This window comes from Lissotriton vulgaris, chromosome 10 (assembly GCF_964263255.1).
Source record: "Lissotriton vulgaris chromosome 10, aLisVul1.2, whole genome shotgun sequence".
Lineage (NCBI taxonomy): Eukaryota > Metazoa > Chordata > Amphibia > Caudata > Salamandridae > Lissotriton > Lissotriton vulgaris.
Genome location: NC_141698.1, coordinates 2,580,251 through 2,597,497, shown reverse-complemented (window position 1 = coordinate 2,597,497; position 17,247 = coordinate 2,580,251). Strand labels below are relative to the sequence as shown.

The 17,247-nt window shown below is 50.3% G+C and overlaps 1 protein-coding gene across 5 annotated transcripts in view; it reads right to left on the bottom strand.

Moving 5' to 3' along the window:
- Positions 1-17,247, bottom strand: part of IQSEC2 (IQ motif and Sec7 domain ArfGEF 2) — a 942,770-nt gene that overhangs the window by 56,912 nt on the left and 868,611 nt on the right. For all 5 annotated transcript variants that reach the window (XM_086940141.1, XM_086940140.1, XM_086940143.1 and 2 more), the window contains 3 exons: positions 16,723-16,822; positions 2,355-2,516; positions 1,817-1,990 (listed from right to left, as the gene is read on the bottom strand). In XM_086940141.1, coding sequence (XP_086796267.1) covers positions 1,817-1,990; positions 2,355-2,516; positions 16,723-16,822 — 436 coding nt within the window. The remainder of the gene's footprint in view (positions 1-1,816; positions 1,991-2,354; positions 2,517-16,722; positions 16,823-17,247) is intronic.

The following is a 17,247-nucleotide window of genomic DNA, read 5'->3' as shown; positions in this document are numbered from 1 at the left end:
CAGAGCGCCGAGGGGCTGGGAGAGGACAGTGAAAGCAGTGACGGCGACAGCAGAGCGCCCAGGGGGTGGCAGAGGACAGTGAAAGCAGCGACGGAGACAGCAGAGCGCCCAGGGGGTGGCAGAGGTCAGTGAAAGCAGCGACGGAGACAGCAGAGCGCCCAGGGGGTGGCAGAGGACAGTGAAAGCAGTGACGGAGACAGCAGAGCGCCCAGGGGCTGGGAGAGGACAGTGAAAGCAGCGACGGAGACAGCAGAGCGCCCAGGGGCTGGGAGAGGACAGTGAAAGCAGCGACGGAGACAGCAGAGCGCCCAGGGGCTGGGAGAGGACAGTGAAAGCAGTGACGGAGACAGCAGAGCGCCCAGGGGCTGGCAGAGGACAGTGAAAGCAGTGATGGCGACAGCAGAGCGCCCAGGGGCTGGGAGAGGACAGTGAAAGCAGTGATGGCGACAGCAGAGCGCCCAGCGGCTGGCAGAGGACAGTGAAAGCAGTGACGGAGACAGCAGAGCGCCCAGGGGGTGGCAGAGGACAGTGAAAGCAGCGACGGAGACAGCAGAGCGCCCAGGGGCTGGCAGAGGACAGTGAAAGCAGTGACGGAGACAGCAGAGCGCCCAGGGGCTGGGAGAGGACAGTGAAAGCAGTGATGGCGACAGCAGAGCGCCCAGGGGGTGGCAGAGGACAGTGAAAGCAGCGACGGAGACAGCAGAGCGCCCAGGGGCTGGCAGAGGACAGTGAAAGCAGTGACGGAGACAGCAGAGCGCCCAGGGGCTGGCAGAGGACAGTGAAAGCAGTGACGGCGACAGCAGAGCGCCCAGGGGCTGGGAAAGGACAGTGAAAGCAGTGACGGAGACAGCAGAGCGCCCAGGGGCTGGGAGAGGACAGTGAAAGCAGTGACGGAGACAGCAGAGCGCCCAGGGGGTGGCAGAGGACAGTGAAAGCAGTGACGGAGACAGCAGAGCGCCCAGGGGCTGGGAGAGGACAGTGAAAGCAGTGACGGAGACAGCAGAGCGCCCAGGGGCTGGGAGAGGACAGTGAAAGCAGTGACGGAGACAGCAGAGCGCCCAGGGGCTGGGAGAGGACAGTGAAAGCAGTGACGGCGACAGCAGAGCGCCCAGGGGCTGGGAGAGGACAGTGAAAGCAGTGACGGCGACAGCAGAGCGCCCAGGGGCTGGGAGAGGACAGTGAAAGCAGTGACGGAGACAGCAGAGCGCCCAGGGGCTGGGAGAGGACAGTGAAAGCAGTGACGGCGACAGCAGAGCGCCCAGGGGCTGGCAGAGGACAGTGAAAGCAGTGACGGCGACAGCAGAGCGCCCAGGGGCTGGGAGAGGACAGTGAAAGCAGTGACGGAGACAGCAGAGCGCCCAGGGGCTGGGAGAGGACAGTGAAAGCAGTGACGGAGACAGCAGAGCGCCCAGGGGCTGGGAGAGGACAGTGAAAGCAGTGACGGCGACAGCAGAGCGCCCAGGGGCTGGCAGAGGACAGTGAAAGCAGTGACGGCGACAGCAGAGCGCCCAGGGGCTGGCAGAGGACAGTGAAAGCAGTGACGGCGACAGCAGAGCACCCAGGGGCTGGCAGAGGACAGTGAAAGCAGTGACGGAGACAGCAGAGCGCCCAGGGGGTGGCAGAGGACAGTGAAAGCAGCGACGGAGACAGCAGAGCGCCCAGGGGCTGGCAGAGGACAGTGAAAGCAGCGACGGAGACAGCAGAGCGCCCAGGGGCTGGCAGAGGACAGTGAAAGTAGTGGAAGAAAAGGAGTTGGCAGAGGAATCTTCACTATGCACTACCAGAGGCAGGAGAAGCACAGAGGGCACAGACTCACCTGCGTCGGAGAGGTCTCGCAGAGAGCTGCTGAGCGTGCTGCGCTTCAGGCCATCGCCGGCGGCGTAGGTGTCTTCCAAGCTGGTGCGGGTCAGCGTGCCATTCATAGCCTCCTTAAGGCCAGGCCCCTGGGAGGCGTTGGGCCGCATCCCGCCTTTCTGCTTCTCAAGTTCAGCTGTGAGGTGGTCGGGGAAGGGCACAGGTGAGACATAGAACCAAAGGGCACAGTTAGTTACCATTTGTATCACATTCCAAGAAAGCACAGTATTTGTTCATAGGCCCTGCACTGGAGACACAGAAGATGGACTTCCACCAGCACCTGATACTGGACAGAAATGGCTTATCAGAAGGTGGGTGCAGAGGGACAGTCCAGTCAGGAGACACAATGCCACAGGAGAGAGGCACAGGAAGGGGCCTTGGCATACCACAAGGTGGGTGCAGTGGGACACTCCAGTCAGGAGACATGATGGCACAGGAAGGGGCCTGGAGCTGTCTGACCAGTCACCCCACCCGAAAGAAGGAAATCTCTGGACACTTACACTCTACGCGGTATTTCTCCATCTCTTGCACCTCCGCAATGGACTCTCGCAGGTCGCTTGTGAACCGCAGGCGGTCCTGGAGGCTGGGCGCGTTGAAGATGATGAGCACCTTGCGCTCACCGCCAGGCAGGGCGGAGAGCAGTTTGATTCCATACTGGTAATCTGAAGGGAAGAAATCCACACAAGTGCATGAGCGCAGAGAACAACATCCACAAAAAACAAAAAGAACAAGCTCCATTGGTAACGCTCTTTCTGCATACTCTGTCTAACCGCAGATTCCTCACCTGAGGGATATCAACCATGAACCAGAGTGGATCAGGAGAATTGTTCCTGTGATGGTCCCGCATGCCAACAGGCAGCACCTTGTGCTCTGTGGCGGCCTTGTACCCCCCCCGAAGTGATGGTGAGGAGCCACATACAAGTGCCACCTCTGTCTGCTGACTCAGTTTCTTAATCTGTCTCTTTGTTTGGAGAGCTCTGTTTCTGCACCCTCTGAAAGGTAGCACTTCAAACAAATTATAGAAGACAGTGTGCCAAAATTCAACCTGGAACCTTATGAGCATGTTGAGGAATCCCACTCCCCAGATGGGGACTTGGGAAGGCCGTTAGGAATCTGAGCTCAATAGTGTATCCACTGGAAGGAAAATGCTACTTACCAGTATGTATCTGTTCTTGGCATGTAGAGCTGCAGAGTTACACACTGTGCATAGATCGCCACCTAGTGTGGAGCCCAGATGTTTGCAGTTTGTTTTGTTGTAGAAAAGTCTTTGGAAGTCACGGGATAGGCGACTCCTCCTTTGGACGATACTGCGCGAGGGCATCGGCTCCATCCTTAGATTGTTTTTCGCCATTAGGGAAGTGATGGAGCTGTACAAGAGGTAGTGATGTCCATGTGATTTGTATCTAATTAAGATAATACTGGAACAGATACAGGTAGCCAGGGAGGCAGGTGGGCGTGTGTAACTCTGCAGCTCTACATGCCAAGAACAGATGCATACTGGTAAGTAGCATTTTTCGTTCGAGGCATATGAGCTGCAGATTACACACTGTGCATAGATTGTATAGCAGTACCCACCTTTAGCAGGGACCACCAGTATCTGTTGCAGTAGTTTGAAACAGCCTGGCCCACAGTGGCTTGTTGTTTAGTTTGGACATCTACACAATAGTGTTTTGTGAATATGTGCGGTGTAAGCCATGTAGCTGCTTTGCATATATCATCTAGGGGAATGTTCCCTAAAAATGCCATTGAAGCCCCTATTTTCCTTGTAGAATGGGCTTTAGAAGGAATTGTCAATGTACACTTAGCTTTCTGGTAGCATATTTGTATGCATTTAACAATCCGCCTAGCTATCCCCGATTTTGATATGGTGTTACCTTTATGTGGTTGTGAAAAAGACACAAAAAGATGTTTAGTTTTACGAAAAGTTTGTGTCCTTTCAATGTAGTACAGTAATGCTCTTTTGACATCTAAGGTGTGTAGAGCTCTTTCTGTGACTGTTTGTGGCTGCGAGAAAAATACGCGGTACAAAAAGGGGGTGGTGATGGATGGAGCATCTAAACCAATCAAACACCCACACCCAGTCAACAGATCTGGGTTGAATCCAGTGGCGGTTTTACCATTAGGGCGTTTGGGCGTTGCCCCACCTATAATTATCAGACAATTTATTCGAGCGGCGCGTTAATAAAAGTTTTATAAATTAACGCGCCGCTCGAATAAATTGCCCGATAATTATTGCCCTGCGGCCGTAGTGTGTGTGTGTGTCATGGACATGGACAGTATGCACTGTCTGACACTGGGTGGCGCTGGACTGACTCTGTGCCGGCACAGTGCGCACTCACTGCGCATGTGGTGTTTGCCCGGCAGGGCTTCTCCAACTAGTAAACTATGTGGCTTTAAAAAAAACAACGGATTAGGGGTTTGCCTGCCTAATGCAACGTACCCCAGTGCTGAAAAAACGAACAACGTTTTTTTAAGGCTCAGCCCAATCCTGATGCTACTCTCTTTAGAGAGCAGCTCTCCTCTAAAGAGAGCAGCATCAGGATTGGCTACTACTGTGTCTCGGCAAGTGGCAGCCATTACTAATTAGTCTAGGCGCCAACGGGACCCCAGAGCAGAGAAGGTGCGGACCCGGTCAAGTGAAGACAAGGTAAGTTTTGTATTTTATTTATCCCCACCCCCCTGGCCCCCACTGTGAGCGAGCCGTGACTGGTCACGTTAGACCATACAGCAGATGGATGGATGTTTGAGGACACGCGGCGGTGATGTACGGGTCCGGACTCCAGGATAAGGTGGGTGGGTTGTTATGTTGGTTATGAATGGGAGAAACCTGACAACTAAGTGTGAGTATCGCGCACGCATGTGAGCCACCTCGAACACATGATTGTAGTGTGTGCTGTTTCGAAGTACAAAGCGCGCCGTGGCTGAGGCTCCCATATAAAGAAGGTACTTAGTGTTCTGCGTGTGCACAGTGCGTCTCTACTTCTATATTGGCAGCCTGGCTGCAACGTGAATGTTGGATGAATGTCCGACCTGCCTAATTACTCTGAGTGAGTATGTAGTATTTTGCTTGTGTGTGACATCATGGCAAGAGCAGAGCTGCCTACTTTAGTGCTTCCAAAGTAGTCAGGTCTGCTCTGCACCTAACGCCGCCATTACTACAGTGCACACGTTGCACACAGACACTCTCTCCAAAGTCGGCAGCTCAGCTGTGCTTGCTCTAGCCAGCATTATGGCCATACTTCGATGTTTGATCATGGACTTAGCAAAATCCAATCGCCAGGATGTAAAGCAGACAACGGCTGCAGCTCTTAATATGTTCGGTCACGTTTCCGCTATATAAACATTAACAGTCTTTGAAGTGCAGAGTGACTCTGCACTTCCAAGAGTGTTGATGTTTATATAGCGGAAACGCAGACAAGCACATCAGGGCCCATTTACAGAGGATTTTTTAATTTTATTTTTTATTTTAAAGTTATAATATAGTGCTGCTAGACATGAAGATGGAAGAGTTTTTCACAATAAGGGTCATAGAATGAGAAGTTGCACAACATCTGCATGTGGAAGAGAAAGGCTATATTAAATACATTAGTAAAGCAAGTGAGAGCTTAGACATTTGTGGTTTGGCATCAGTTTAACTCTAGGACATTTAGGGGTATATACATTTGCAGTCGGATGTGAATAAACTACTAACTTTGATGAACAACAGTACATTACCGCAGTACATAAGATGTATAGATTTGAATAAGCACCAGCTGGGGAAAAGCGGATGGGGTGAGGTGTGGTTAGTACATGGATGAGACATGCACATCATCTCAACCTCTGTGTGGTGATAAAACACATTGACAATGTGTCTAGTACTGGTGGAACTGGCAGAATTTATATATTACTTTGCTTTCTCCTCCCCCCTGAGCCTCGTTCGGTCATTCTGGCTAGATCGCTATGCTTGTGCTCTGCGATTCGCGCCACCGCACATTTTACGCCCTACCACCTTCAAATGTCACCAGCCGCCACTGGTTGAATCCATCACCGTTCTTTAGCCCACTCTGCCACCCCAGTTCAGGCATGCCCATATGCAAATCAGTCTGACCCTGTGCCTCATGGGAACAGTCCAGCCCGAACTGCCAAGCCGTGCTTTCCCTGGACCAGAAACAAGCTTCCGAGGACCGGTTTCTGGCATTTCAGCCATCTTCAGCCCGGCTTGCTTTAATCCAGTGGCAAAGTGAGCAAAGGACTAACGTCTGAGCATACCCTGCCAACTTATGGCGAACAAAGCGGTACAAAAAGGGGGTGGTGATGGACGGAGCATCTGAACCAGCGAGAAAAATACGGGCAGCTCAACTGATTGATTTAGATGGCATGGTGAAATGACTTTTGGAAGGAATTTAAGATTAATACGAAGAACCACTTTGTTATGATGCATTTGCAGAAAGGGTTCCTGAATGGTAAATGCTTGTAGGTCACTAACTCTTCTGAGAGAAGTAATAGCTACTAGGAAAGCTACTTTCCAGGTTAGGAATTGCAATTCACATGTATGTAACGGTTCAAAGGGAGGTTCCATTAACCGTGTGAGTACAAGTTTAAGTTCCACACTGGTGCGGGTGGCGTTCTGGGATGGTTTATTCTTTTGAGTCCCTCCATGAAAGCCTTTATAGCTGGTACTCTAAAGAGAGACAGATGTTGTCTATTCTGTAAGTATGCTACAATGGCAGCAAGGTGCAGTCTGATAGACGTGCACGCTAAATTACACTTTTGAAGGTGTAATAGATATCCTAGGATGTGTTGAATAGACACATCTAAAGGATTTATGTGGTTGTTTTGACAGTATATCACAAACCATTTCCACTTAGCAGCATAACATGCTCTAGTGGTGGGACGTCTAGCTTCTTTGATAAAGTTCATACATTCTGGAGGAAGGTTGAGGTAACCAAACTCTATGACCTCAGGAGCCAGATTGCTAGGTTGAGCTGAGCTGGGTCTGGGTGTCTGATCTCTCCACGGTTCTGTGTTAATAGGCGTGGAGATAGGCTTAGTTTCTGGTGTGGTACCACAGATAGTTGCAGCAGCGTGGTGTACCACGGTTGTCTGACCCAAATTGGAGCAACTAGAATGAGTGTTAGGGAATGTTGCTGTAGTTTGCGTACCACTAACGGAAGTAGTGGGAGAGGAGGAAAAGCGTATGCAAATTGTCTTGACCAGTTCATCCATATCGCATTGCCTTTGGACAGCGGGTATGGATATCTGGCGACGAAGTTTGGGCATTTTGCGTTCTCGTGGGTGGCGAAGAGGTCTATCTGAGGTTGTCCCCATATTTGAAAGAACGGATGAAGAACTTGCGGATGAAGTTCTCACTCGTGGATCTGCTGTGTCTGTCGACTTAGCAGATCTGCTATGGTGTTTTGTACTCCTGGAACGTGTTGGGCTAAGGGGAAGATCTTTAGTGGTATGGCCCATCTCCATATCTGCTGTGCTAACTGAGAGAGCTGCAGAGAGTGTGTTCCCACTTGTTTGTGTATGTAGTACATAGCTGTCATATTGTCTGTGCGGACTAAGACAGCTTTGTTTGATACTTGTTTTTGGAATGCTTTTAGGGCTAGAAAAACAGCTAGCAACTTCAAGTGGTTGATGTGGAGTAACTTTTGTTGCGGTGTCCACCTACCTTGCATGGTGTGATGCAGTAGGGGAGCTCCCCAGCTGAAGAGCGACGCGTCCGCTGTCTTGATTATTTGAGGAACTGGCTCTAGAAACGGTTGGCCCTTTGAAAGGTTTTTGGTGCTCCACCATTGCAGAGAACGACGAGTTGGATCGTCTACCAACACTAGGTCTGTTAATTGACTGTGAGCCTGGTTCCATTGGCATCCTAAGCACTCTTGAAGTGGACACATTTGCAGTCTTGCGTGAGGTACTATGAATATGCAAGATGCCATCATTCCTATGAGCTGCATGAACACTCGAGCTGGGAGCGAGTGTTGCAGTTTGAATCTTGTTCTAGCACGCGCTGCTGCTGGCGCTTCTGTATTTTAAATTGCCCTTGTTTTGTATTTCATTTGATCGCTCATTTCTTCACTTTTCCCCTGTTTTTAGCGAGATTTGGCTGGGTTTAGCCCCCCTCCCTCTCACCGCATTTAAAAGGTTGCTTCACCACCGTTTTGGCGGGTCCGGGTCCCGAGGGTGGTCCTGTGTGGGCGCCATCTTGCTTTGGGCTCGGTTTTACAGCTACGGGCGCCATCTTGGAACGTCCTCGCGCTCGCGCTGGGATTGGTTGGCCTATTTAAAGCTTTCCTCTCCCGCGCAGCGGGACGCGCAGGTGGGACGCCCTCGTGCCAGAGTCCTGCCCGTCTGCGCCCGTCAGCGAGGAGGAAGCGCGAGACGTGGTAGGGCTCGGTTTTATATTTTTGCTGTCACTTTCATCTGACACGCCTTATCAATGCCTAATTACTTCCGGGCAGATTTGATATCTATTGGGAACAGGGTTGGGGTCTGCTCATGTCATCCTGTGGACCCCCTATCCGGCCCTTATGTCTGCGCCTGTAAAGCTTGGTCTCTAGTAAGCCCGATTATGATCCCCTCTCTGGAAGGCGTCAACCAGATCAAACGCAATATCAATGCAGACCAGGGCCTCCGGATCTGGAGTTTGAATGTGAGGTCACTGGTCAAACATCACCAGTTTATTTATGACCTCATTGAAAAAGACGATCCAGATCTTTTTCTACTCACCGAAACCTGGCTTCAGGACTCAGATGCCGCTATTCTAAATCTTGCTTTCCCTCCGAATTATACGTTTTTTACGCTAAATCGGACTACGAGAGGCGGTGGCATCGCCATGGCAGTTAAATCCTGCTTTCCTGCTGAATGGAAAGCTCTTGGGCTGCCCGCTTGTGAAAGTGCCCTCTTCAAAGTTGCTTTTAGTCATCATTTTACGTTTAGCGGTATGCTCATCTATCGCCCACCTGGCAATGATTCAGCCTTCAAGTCCGCTCTTGCCGATATGGTAAGCTCCTTAGCGCTCGGCTGTGCGAATTTCAACATCATGGGTGACCTCAATATCCATTTTGACAAAAGGTCGTCCACAGCCGTTAACACCTTGCTCGCGGATCTTGAAGCTCTTCAACTCGTCCAGCTTGTTACTCTTCCCACCCGCACTGGAGGTCATATTCTTGATCCCTTTTTTTCCACTCTTGTGAGGCTGAAGGTGTCTGAACCGCTGTTGATGGGATGGACGGATCACCTGCTGGTGGAAGCCTTTTGCCCTATTCACGATAAACCATTTAAACCTGTGGATAGGCCAATTCTTAAAAGGCACTGGCACAAACTTAAACTTGAAGAGTTCTACAGGCTGCTGGAACAGAAACCCCTGAGCGCTTTTTTGGATGTGGATCACGGCTACCAGCTGTTTTGCACATGGATTTCAGACGCTCTTGACTCTCTTATACCTATGCGCTGGTCGAAAGGTCATCTGAAGGTACCCAGCCCGTGGTATAATGAGTCCCTTGCCGAGCTTAAAAAAACTTGCCGGAAAGCGGAGAGGGATTGGAGAAGATCTTATGATCCTGCCCTGAAAACCCTGTATTTTGCCAAACTTAAGCTCTACCACAGGGCAATCTGCAGAACACGGGCCGCATTCTATGCTCAGGAATTTCTAGCCAGCTCCAATCCATCTAAACTAATATTCAAGGTATTGAAAGACCTTATGAATAAAAGAGCTACCTCAGCAGAGATCTGCACTGACTCCCATTGCGAGAATTTGGCGACTTTCTTCTTGGAGAAAGTGCAGAAAATATACCGAGGTTTTGATCTGTGTCGGCCGGATCCAGAGTTAGTTGACCCTAATCTCTTGGGGTTTGAGACTTTGACTTTCCTACCTGATCTGTCCACTGAGGCTTTTGACAAACTTAGCCTCAGCGTTAAATCAGGCTCTCCTCTGGACCCGCTGAAGCCAGCCCTTATTAGTACTCTTTCTCCGCTGTGCCTAGCTCCCATACTTAATCTAATCAACATGTCATTGTCAACTGGAACGGTTCCATCTTCATGGAAGCAGGCGGTAGTCACCCCTATCCTAAAAAAGGCAAATTCCGACCCCCTCTTGCCAGAAAACTACCGCCCCATATCTTTATTGCCTTGGATGGCTAAAGTCACCGAAGCCCATGTAAACTCAATCCTGTCTGAACACCTGGCTCGTAATCAGATACTGGACTCCAGCCAGAATGGCTTCCGGCCAGGACACAGTACCGAGACCACCTTGCTCTATATCATCGAGCATTTACGCCTGGTGCTTGCCTCCGGACGTACAGCAGCGCTCCTGCTATTAGATCTGAGCGCTACTTTCGATACTGTGTCCCACCAGATACTGATTCAACGCTTAGAGGAAGCTGGAGTAGCAGGCACCGCTCTCCAGTGGTTTCGATCCTTTCTCTCAGATCGAACCTTTAAAGTGGCAATACCACCCTGCCAATCCACCATCTATCCCTTGGACCTGGGGGTCCCACAGGGCTCTTCATTGAGCCCCACCTTGTTCAACCTCTATGTGAAACCGCTAGCTGCAGTCGTCAAACAGTGGGGTCTGACGATGACCTCATATGCAGACGATACGCAGCTGGCGGTGACACTTAGTGGAGACCCTGAAGTGGAGGTCCCCAGATTCCGAGCTGGACTTGTGGCAGTAGCGAGTTGGCTTCGTACCAATTGCCTTCAGTTGAATGCCACCAAAACTGAGGTGTTGGTCTTGGGGAAACATGTCGAGCTATGGGGAAACCAGTGGTGGCCTCCAGAGCTGGGCATTATTCCTATCCCAGCCTCTGGAGTGAAAAACCTAGGAATTGGCTGGATCCTGCGCTCACCTTCACAGACCACACGAAGAGGGTTGCAGCTACCTGCTATGGTATCTTGCGTGGCATAAGGCCGGTCTTGAAATATTTTGACCCCCCCACCCGACAGCTCGTGGTCCAGGCATCAATTTTATCCCGGCTGGACTACGGTAGCTCGCTGATGATAGGGGTAAACCAGGCTGAGGCATCCAGGCTCCAAAGGGTTCAAAATGCCGTGGCGTGGGCCATTGTGGGTCTTCCCAGACATTGTTCTGTGTCGGGTACCATCTCGGCCCTACATTGGCTACCGGTCAGACAGCGGATCAAGTTTAAGGTGCTCTGTCTGGCCTTTAAAATTTTGAAACTTTCTTCGCCGCCGGCACTGGCCAACCTGCTCATTCCCTACATCCCTCCGAGATCACTAAGATCGGAGGCTCTTCACCTAGCAGTCTGCCCCCGTTTTAAACTTAGCAGAATGGGTGGCCGCTCGTACCGGGTGCTTGCTGCGGGATTGTGGAACTCGTGTTAGTTGGGTGTTTATCGTAGCGCCAAGATATTGTTGTATGTGTGACGGTTGCAGATGTGTTTTGGTGTGATTTACTGTGAATCCCAAGTCGTGGAGCAGTTGAATTGTGGCGTGAGTGTGATGTACACACTGGCTGTATGAGCTGGCTTTTATGAGCCAGTCGTCTAGATATGGGAAGACGTAATTATGCTGTCTTCTTAAGTGTGCTGCCACTACTGCTAGGCATTTGGTAAACACCCTCGGTGCTGTTGTGACTCTGAACTGGAGTACTTTGAACTGGTAGTGCTGCCCGTCTAGCACAAATCTGAGATATTTTCTGTGCGCTGCGTGGATGGGAATATGGAAGTAGGCGTCCTTGAGATCTAGAGTGACAAGGAAGTCGTTTTGTAAGAGGAGTGGAAGGACTTGTTGGAGTGTGACCATATGAAAATGGTCCGACTGTGTGTAAATGTTTAGAGGTCTGAGCTCTAGGATGGGCCGTAGAGATCCGTCTTTCTTCGGGATTAAGAAATATAGGGAGTATACTCCCTTGTTTTGCTGATGCATTGGGACTATTTCTATTGCATTTTTCTGCAGGAGGGATATAACCTCCTATCTGAGCAGTGTCAAATGTTCTTGTGACATTGGACGTTGCCTGGGTGGCATGTTTGGGGGGGTGGATGTTAGTTCTAGACAGTAACCTGACTGAATTATTTAAAGCACCCACCTGTCTGATGTGATGTTTTCCCAGGCTGGTAGGCATTGTTGTAGTCTTCCCCCGACAGGAGTGGAATGTGGCGTGCGAAGGGGAGGGAAGTCATTGAGTAGGGGTAGTACCTCTGCCCTTGTTGCTGTTACCTCTGTAACCCCCTCTCTGGTATCCCCTACTATAGGTGGATTGTGTAGGGGCTTTGTACGAGGCGGAAGGTGTGTGAAGAGTATTCCCTGGTGGTGCCTCTGTCAGATGAGCGGCAAAATGAGCGTCTGGGAGCCTGCGACTGCAGGGCTCCCATAGATTTGGCCGTATCTGTATCCTTTTTCATCTTTTCGAGGGATACATCTACATTGGGTCCGAATAAGTGTTGCTCATCGAATGGTTGGTTAAGTATAGCACTTTGGACTTCAGGTTTGATCCCTGATATGCGTAGCCAGGCATGTCTAAGTAATAAAAGACTGGTGTTAATTGCTTGGGAGGCAGTGTTTGCTGCATCTAGTGCACAGCGAATAGAGGTGTTTGTAATATTCTTCCCTTCTTAGATAAGTTAATTTGCTCCATCTTTGTATTTATCAGGGAGGTGTCGCATTAGTGATTCTAATTCATCATAATGTGCCCTGTCATATCTTGCTTATAATGCCTGTGTGTTGGCGATACGCCACATGTTTGCTGCTTGAGACGCTGTTCTCTTCCCTGATGCGTCAAAGAGCTTAGACTCTTTATCTGGTGGTGGAGCATCACCCGATGCTTGTGAGTTTGCTCTCTTGCGTGCATTGGAAACCACAAGTGAGTCTAGTGGTACTGGACCTTTAATATATGCTGGGTCTGAAGGGGCAGCTTCATATTTTTTCTCTATTCGTGGGTTAATGACCCGAGTTCTGACTGGGTCTTTGAAGACTTCAGGAGCATGCTTAATCACTCCTTTAAGCATGGGTAAAATGGATGAAGACCTTTGTGCACTATCAAAGGTATCCATTAGGAAGGCTTCATGTACAGGGTCTGTATGCATGTCCACCCCATGATACTGCGCAGGTCTGTGTACTAGCTGATTAAAGCCCATAGTGTCTTCTGGTGGAGAAGGCCTAGAGGGGTATATGTGATCCTGAGGGATATGTGGGATGTCTGGGGGGTTATAATCATCCCACGGGTCAGGTGAGCCTGGAGAAATAGATGGATCATCTGCATTACCCCCTATATCATCAGAGCTATCATCCCTGTTGTCATCATCTGGTATGATAGAGGATGTAGGGGAATGTTATGGTAGGGGTAGGGGAGCAGGTGGTGATGGCATAGGTGGAGGAGAAGGGGAAGGAACTCTTAGAGGAGAGGTAGCCATGTCCTCCTTCTTCGGATGAGGAGCCGGTGCAGGTGTATCCAGTGGTCGTTTTTTTTAATTTAAAGTTAGTCGACCAGTGGTTGGATCTTTAACCAGAGTCTTTTGTGCAGGGTCTGGGTGAAATAAGTCTTCTGCAGGAGGCTGATCTTTTGGTGCGGAGGAAGGTTTTGGCACCAAACTGGCTTCTGTTGGTTTTAAAGCGTGTTGTTTGGCAATGTCTTTAACTGGAGAAGGAGGAGTCTTTTCCGGCTCCGATGGTTTTTTCGAGTCCGATGATTTTCTCGGTTCCGGTGCATTCTTCGGATCCGATGTTTTTTTCGTTTCCGGTGGTCTTTTTGAATCCGAAGCACGTTTGCTTGGTTCTGACCTGGGTTTCGGTGCCGAGGGACTAGCAGTATGCTTCAGCGCCGATTGTTTCGATGCCGGCATGGCAGCCGATGATGTCTTTTTCGGTGATGGTAGGTGTGCGACGGCATCGTGGGGAGGCCGACTCGAGCCCGAGTCGCCGGAAGGCTTAGCGAGCTTCTAAGCTGGGCCCGAAGGCGGAGCAGTAGAAGAAGTGTCCTGGTGGGCACCCGAGCCCGAGGGCGAGGGTGTGACCGAAGCCTTTTTTGAATGTGTTGAAGAAGGGTCGTGGTCGACGGTCTTACTTACGACCCGCTGTGCTGGAGTGATGTCCTCGACTTCGGAATCTTCTGCCTCGGAGTTGCTGTTGACGCCATGTTGTTCTGGGACGTCGATGCCCTCTTCGAAGATGTCGTCTGGAATCGGAGCTGAAGATCGAGCCATTGTTCTCATAGCTCTTCAGTCCCGAATCATCTTCTTGGAGCGGAAGGAGGCACAAGCGAAACAGTCTCTGGCCTCGTGCTCCGGGGAGAAGCAAAGGTTACACACCTCATGAAGGTCGGTGTGGGGAAACTTCGACCCACATTGAGGACACTTTTTAAATGGCGTCTTTTCCATGAGCTGCAGTCGAGGCCTAGTTAGGCTCGAAGGCCGTCGACGACGACCGGAATCGAAAGCTTCGATGTTGAAGAGTAGTGTCGACTGGAAACGCGTTCAAAACTATATTGTTGAAGCTGGAGAGGATTGCGCGCCGAAGGAAATCGGTTCCAACACGGAGCGCTGGAAACACATCCGAGCCCGGTGGCGGAAAAAACAATCTGGGGATGGAGCTGATGCCCATGCGCAGTATCATCCGAAGGAGGAGTCACTATTCTGTGACTTCCAAAGACATTTCTACAACAAAAACAAACTGCAAACATCCGGGCCCAACACTAGGTGGCCATCTATGCACAGTGTGTAATCTGCAGCTCACATGCCTCCAACATAGGTATATATATGTATTTTCTATATGCTCTGGGATCCCGCACATGGGCAGGGATTATTCATAGATTATGACTATTGATGAGTATCATCTGGATGAGAAGTACCTCAGATTCCTCACAGAACTCAGGGGATGCCAACCTGCACAAGAAGTACCTCAGATTCGTCAAAGACCTCAGCGATGCCGACCTGCACAAGAAGTACCTAAGATCCGTCACAGACAAGGTGCATTATCTGTTCAAGGTATTATCCTTTGGGATCAAATCTGCACCCAGGGTCTTCACAAAGTCTCAGGCACTCATAGCTGTATGCTTAAGAGGAATGGGCTTCAGTGCACGCCTATCTGGGTGACTGGTTGGTAAATGTGAGCGCACAAGCCAAATGCCAGAAGAACATTTGGACAGTGATGGTAGCACTCCGCAAGCCGGGTTCATAATATATCTAGAAAGATCATCGCTAGTCCCGGAGCAGGAAACCAAGAGAGACCGGTCACAGAGAGAGCAAACGCACATCTACAGGAAGGGACAGTATCTGATCGTGAGAACGATATGAAACTGGTGGGGATGACGGCATCCTGTGGACCACTCGTTCCACTGCACCCGGCCCAGGAATGGATCCATGGATGCTTACAGGACAAATTATCACAGACCACCCGGAAATGGGAGGGTCTAGTGGGTTTTACAAAGGTGTGCAGTGCTGCAAGATGGAAAAGATTATCAGAGGCAGACACTTCAAATGAGCCTCTCCCTCAGTAACCATAACCGCGGAAGCATCAACACGGGTGAGGAGCACTCTGGGGAAACCCGCGGTGATCCACGCAGTCAGAGCCTCCAATTCTTTGATATGACTCCAGGGCACCGGGAGCCAGTACTGGTGTGGGTGGTATAATTCAGCCTCTCTTCCCCCTGTTGAGATAATTTCCAATCAGAAACATCTAGTGGTTTCACTCAGTCTACTCCCAAAGGGTCCTGGTTGCACACAAACATGTCTAGTGGCTTCACTCTGCCTCCTGCCACGGGGTCCTAGTAGCACACAGGCACACACCCATGGTAATTTCGGCCGTCATGCTAACAGAAAGTCCTGGTCACGCACAGTCACCATCTCATATGTTTCCAAGACAATAACCTTTATAGGCTGTGTTGTGGCTACAGCAATGAAGGGAAGAGGGAGCCTGCTTGGCCACACCAGGACTCTACAGTCATGTCGGAGGTGACTGGTTATAAATCTCTTAGACTGAGTCCACGCAAAGACTGAGCCCTTAGAATGAGTCCACGCAAAGACTGAGGCCTTAGACTGAGTCCACGCAAGACTGAGGCCTTAGACTGAGTCCACGCAAAGACTGAGGCCTTAGACTGAGTCCACACAAAGACTGAGACCTTAGACTGAGTCCAGGCAAAGACTGAGGCCTTAGACTGAGTCCAGGCAAAGATGAGGCCTTAGACTGAGTCCAGGCAAAGACTGAGGCCTTAGACTGAGTCCACGCAAAGACTGAGGCCTCAGACTGAGTCCACGCAAAGACTGAGGCCTTAGACTGAGTCCACGCAAAGACTGAGGCCTTAGACTGAGTCCACGCAAAGACTGGGGCCTCAGACTGAGTCCCGCAAAGACTGAGGCCTTAGACTGAGTCCACGCAAAGACTGCGGCCTTAGACTGAGTCCACGCAAAGACAGAGGCCTTAGACTGAGTCTAGGCAAAGGCTGAGGCCCTAGACTGAGTCCACGCAAAGACTGCGGCCTTAGACTGAGTCCACTCAAAGACTGAGGCCTTAGACTGCATCCACGCAAAGACTGTGGCCGTAGACTGAGTCTAGGCAAAGGCTGAGGCCCTAGACTGAGTCCACGCAAAGACTGAGGCCTTAGACTGAGTCCACGCAAAGATTGGGGCCTTAGACTGAGTCCACGCAAAGACTGGGGCCTTAGACTGAGCCCACACAAAGACTGAGGCCTTAGACTGAGTCCACGCAAAGACTGAGACCTTAGACTGAGTCCACGCAAGACTGAGGCCTTAGACTGAGGCCTTAGACTGAGTCCACGCAAAGACTGAGGCTTTAGACTGAGTCCATGCAAAGACTGAGGCCTCACTTCACACACACACTGCAGCCGTAAGACTCGTGTCTAGTCTGGCAGCAGCACTGGCTGGGGAGTTTGTGTGAATAAAAATGGCCCCACATTCTGTCGATACTCACATGAATTTTGGAAGAGCTGCATCTGCATGTCCACGAGAGGGAACGACTGGCGGAAACTGTAGGTCACCAAAATCTTTTTCTTCTGAAAAATCTTAGTTACCTATAAAAGAGAAGGAGAAACGAGAAAAAATATCAACAGGACAGGAAAACAAGATAAATGCTTCAACAAGGAGAAAGAAAAAGGAACAAAGTATTATTACTAAGGGGGCGAGAGAAAGGCGTGAGTGTTTCAAGAGGGAGAGGTCGGAAAATGACAACGCAGATGAAGATGAGAGAAATTTACTTTACAGAGAAATTAACTTTCCTACAAGAGCAGTAAAATAAACAAGCATTTGCAATGCAATTGGTCTCACCTTTGGGACCTTATAAGTATTTAGCCATGCAGCACATTATCCTGGCACTCAATCGCTCACAACTGTAATGTGCGAGTGCTTGTAACGCCAACTTCCTAACTCTGATCTGAACTATTATCAAAGTAAAGAAGTGAGAGGTTCTCACATATTTAGGCAATGACAAGGGTCAACA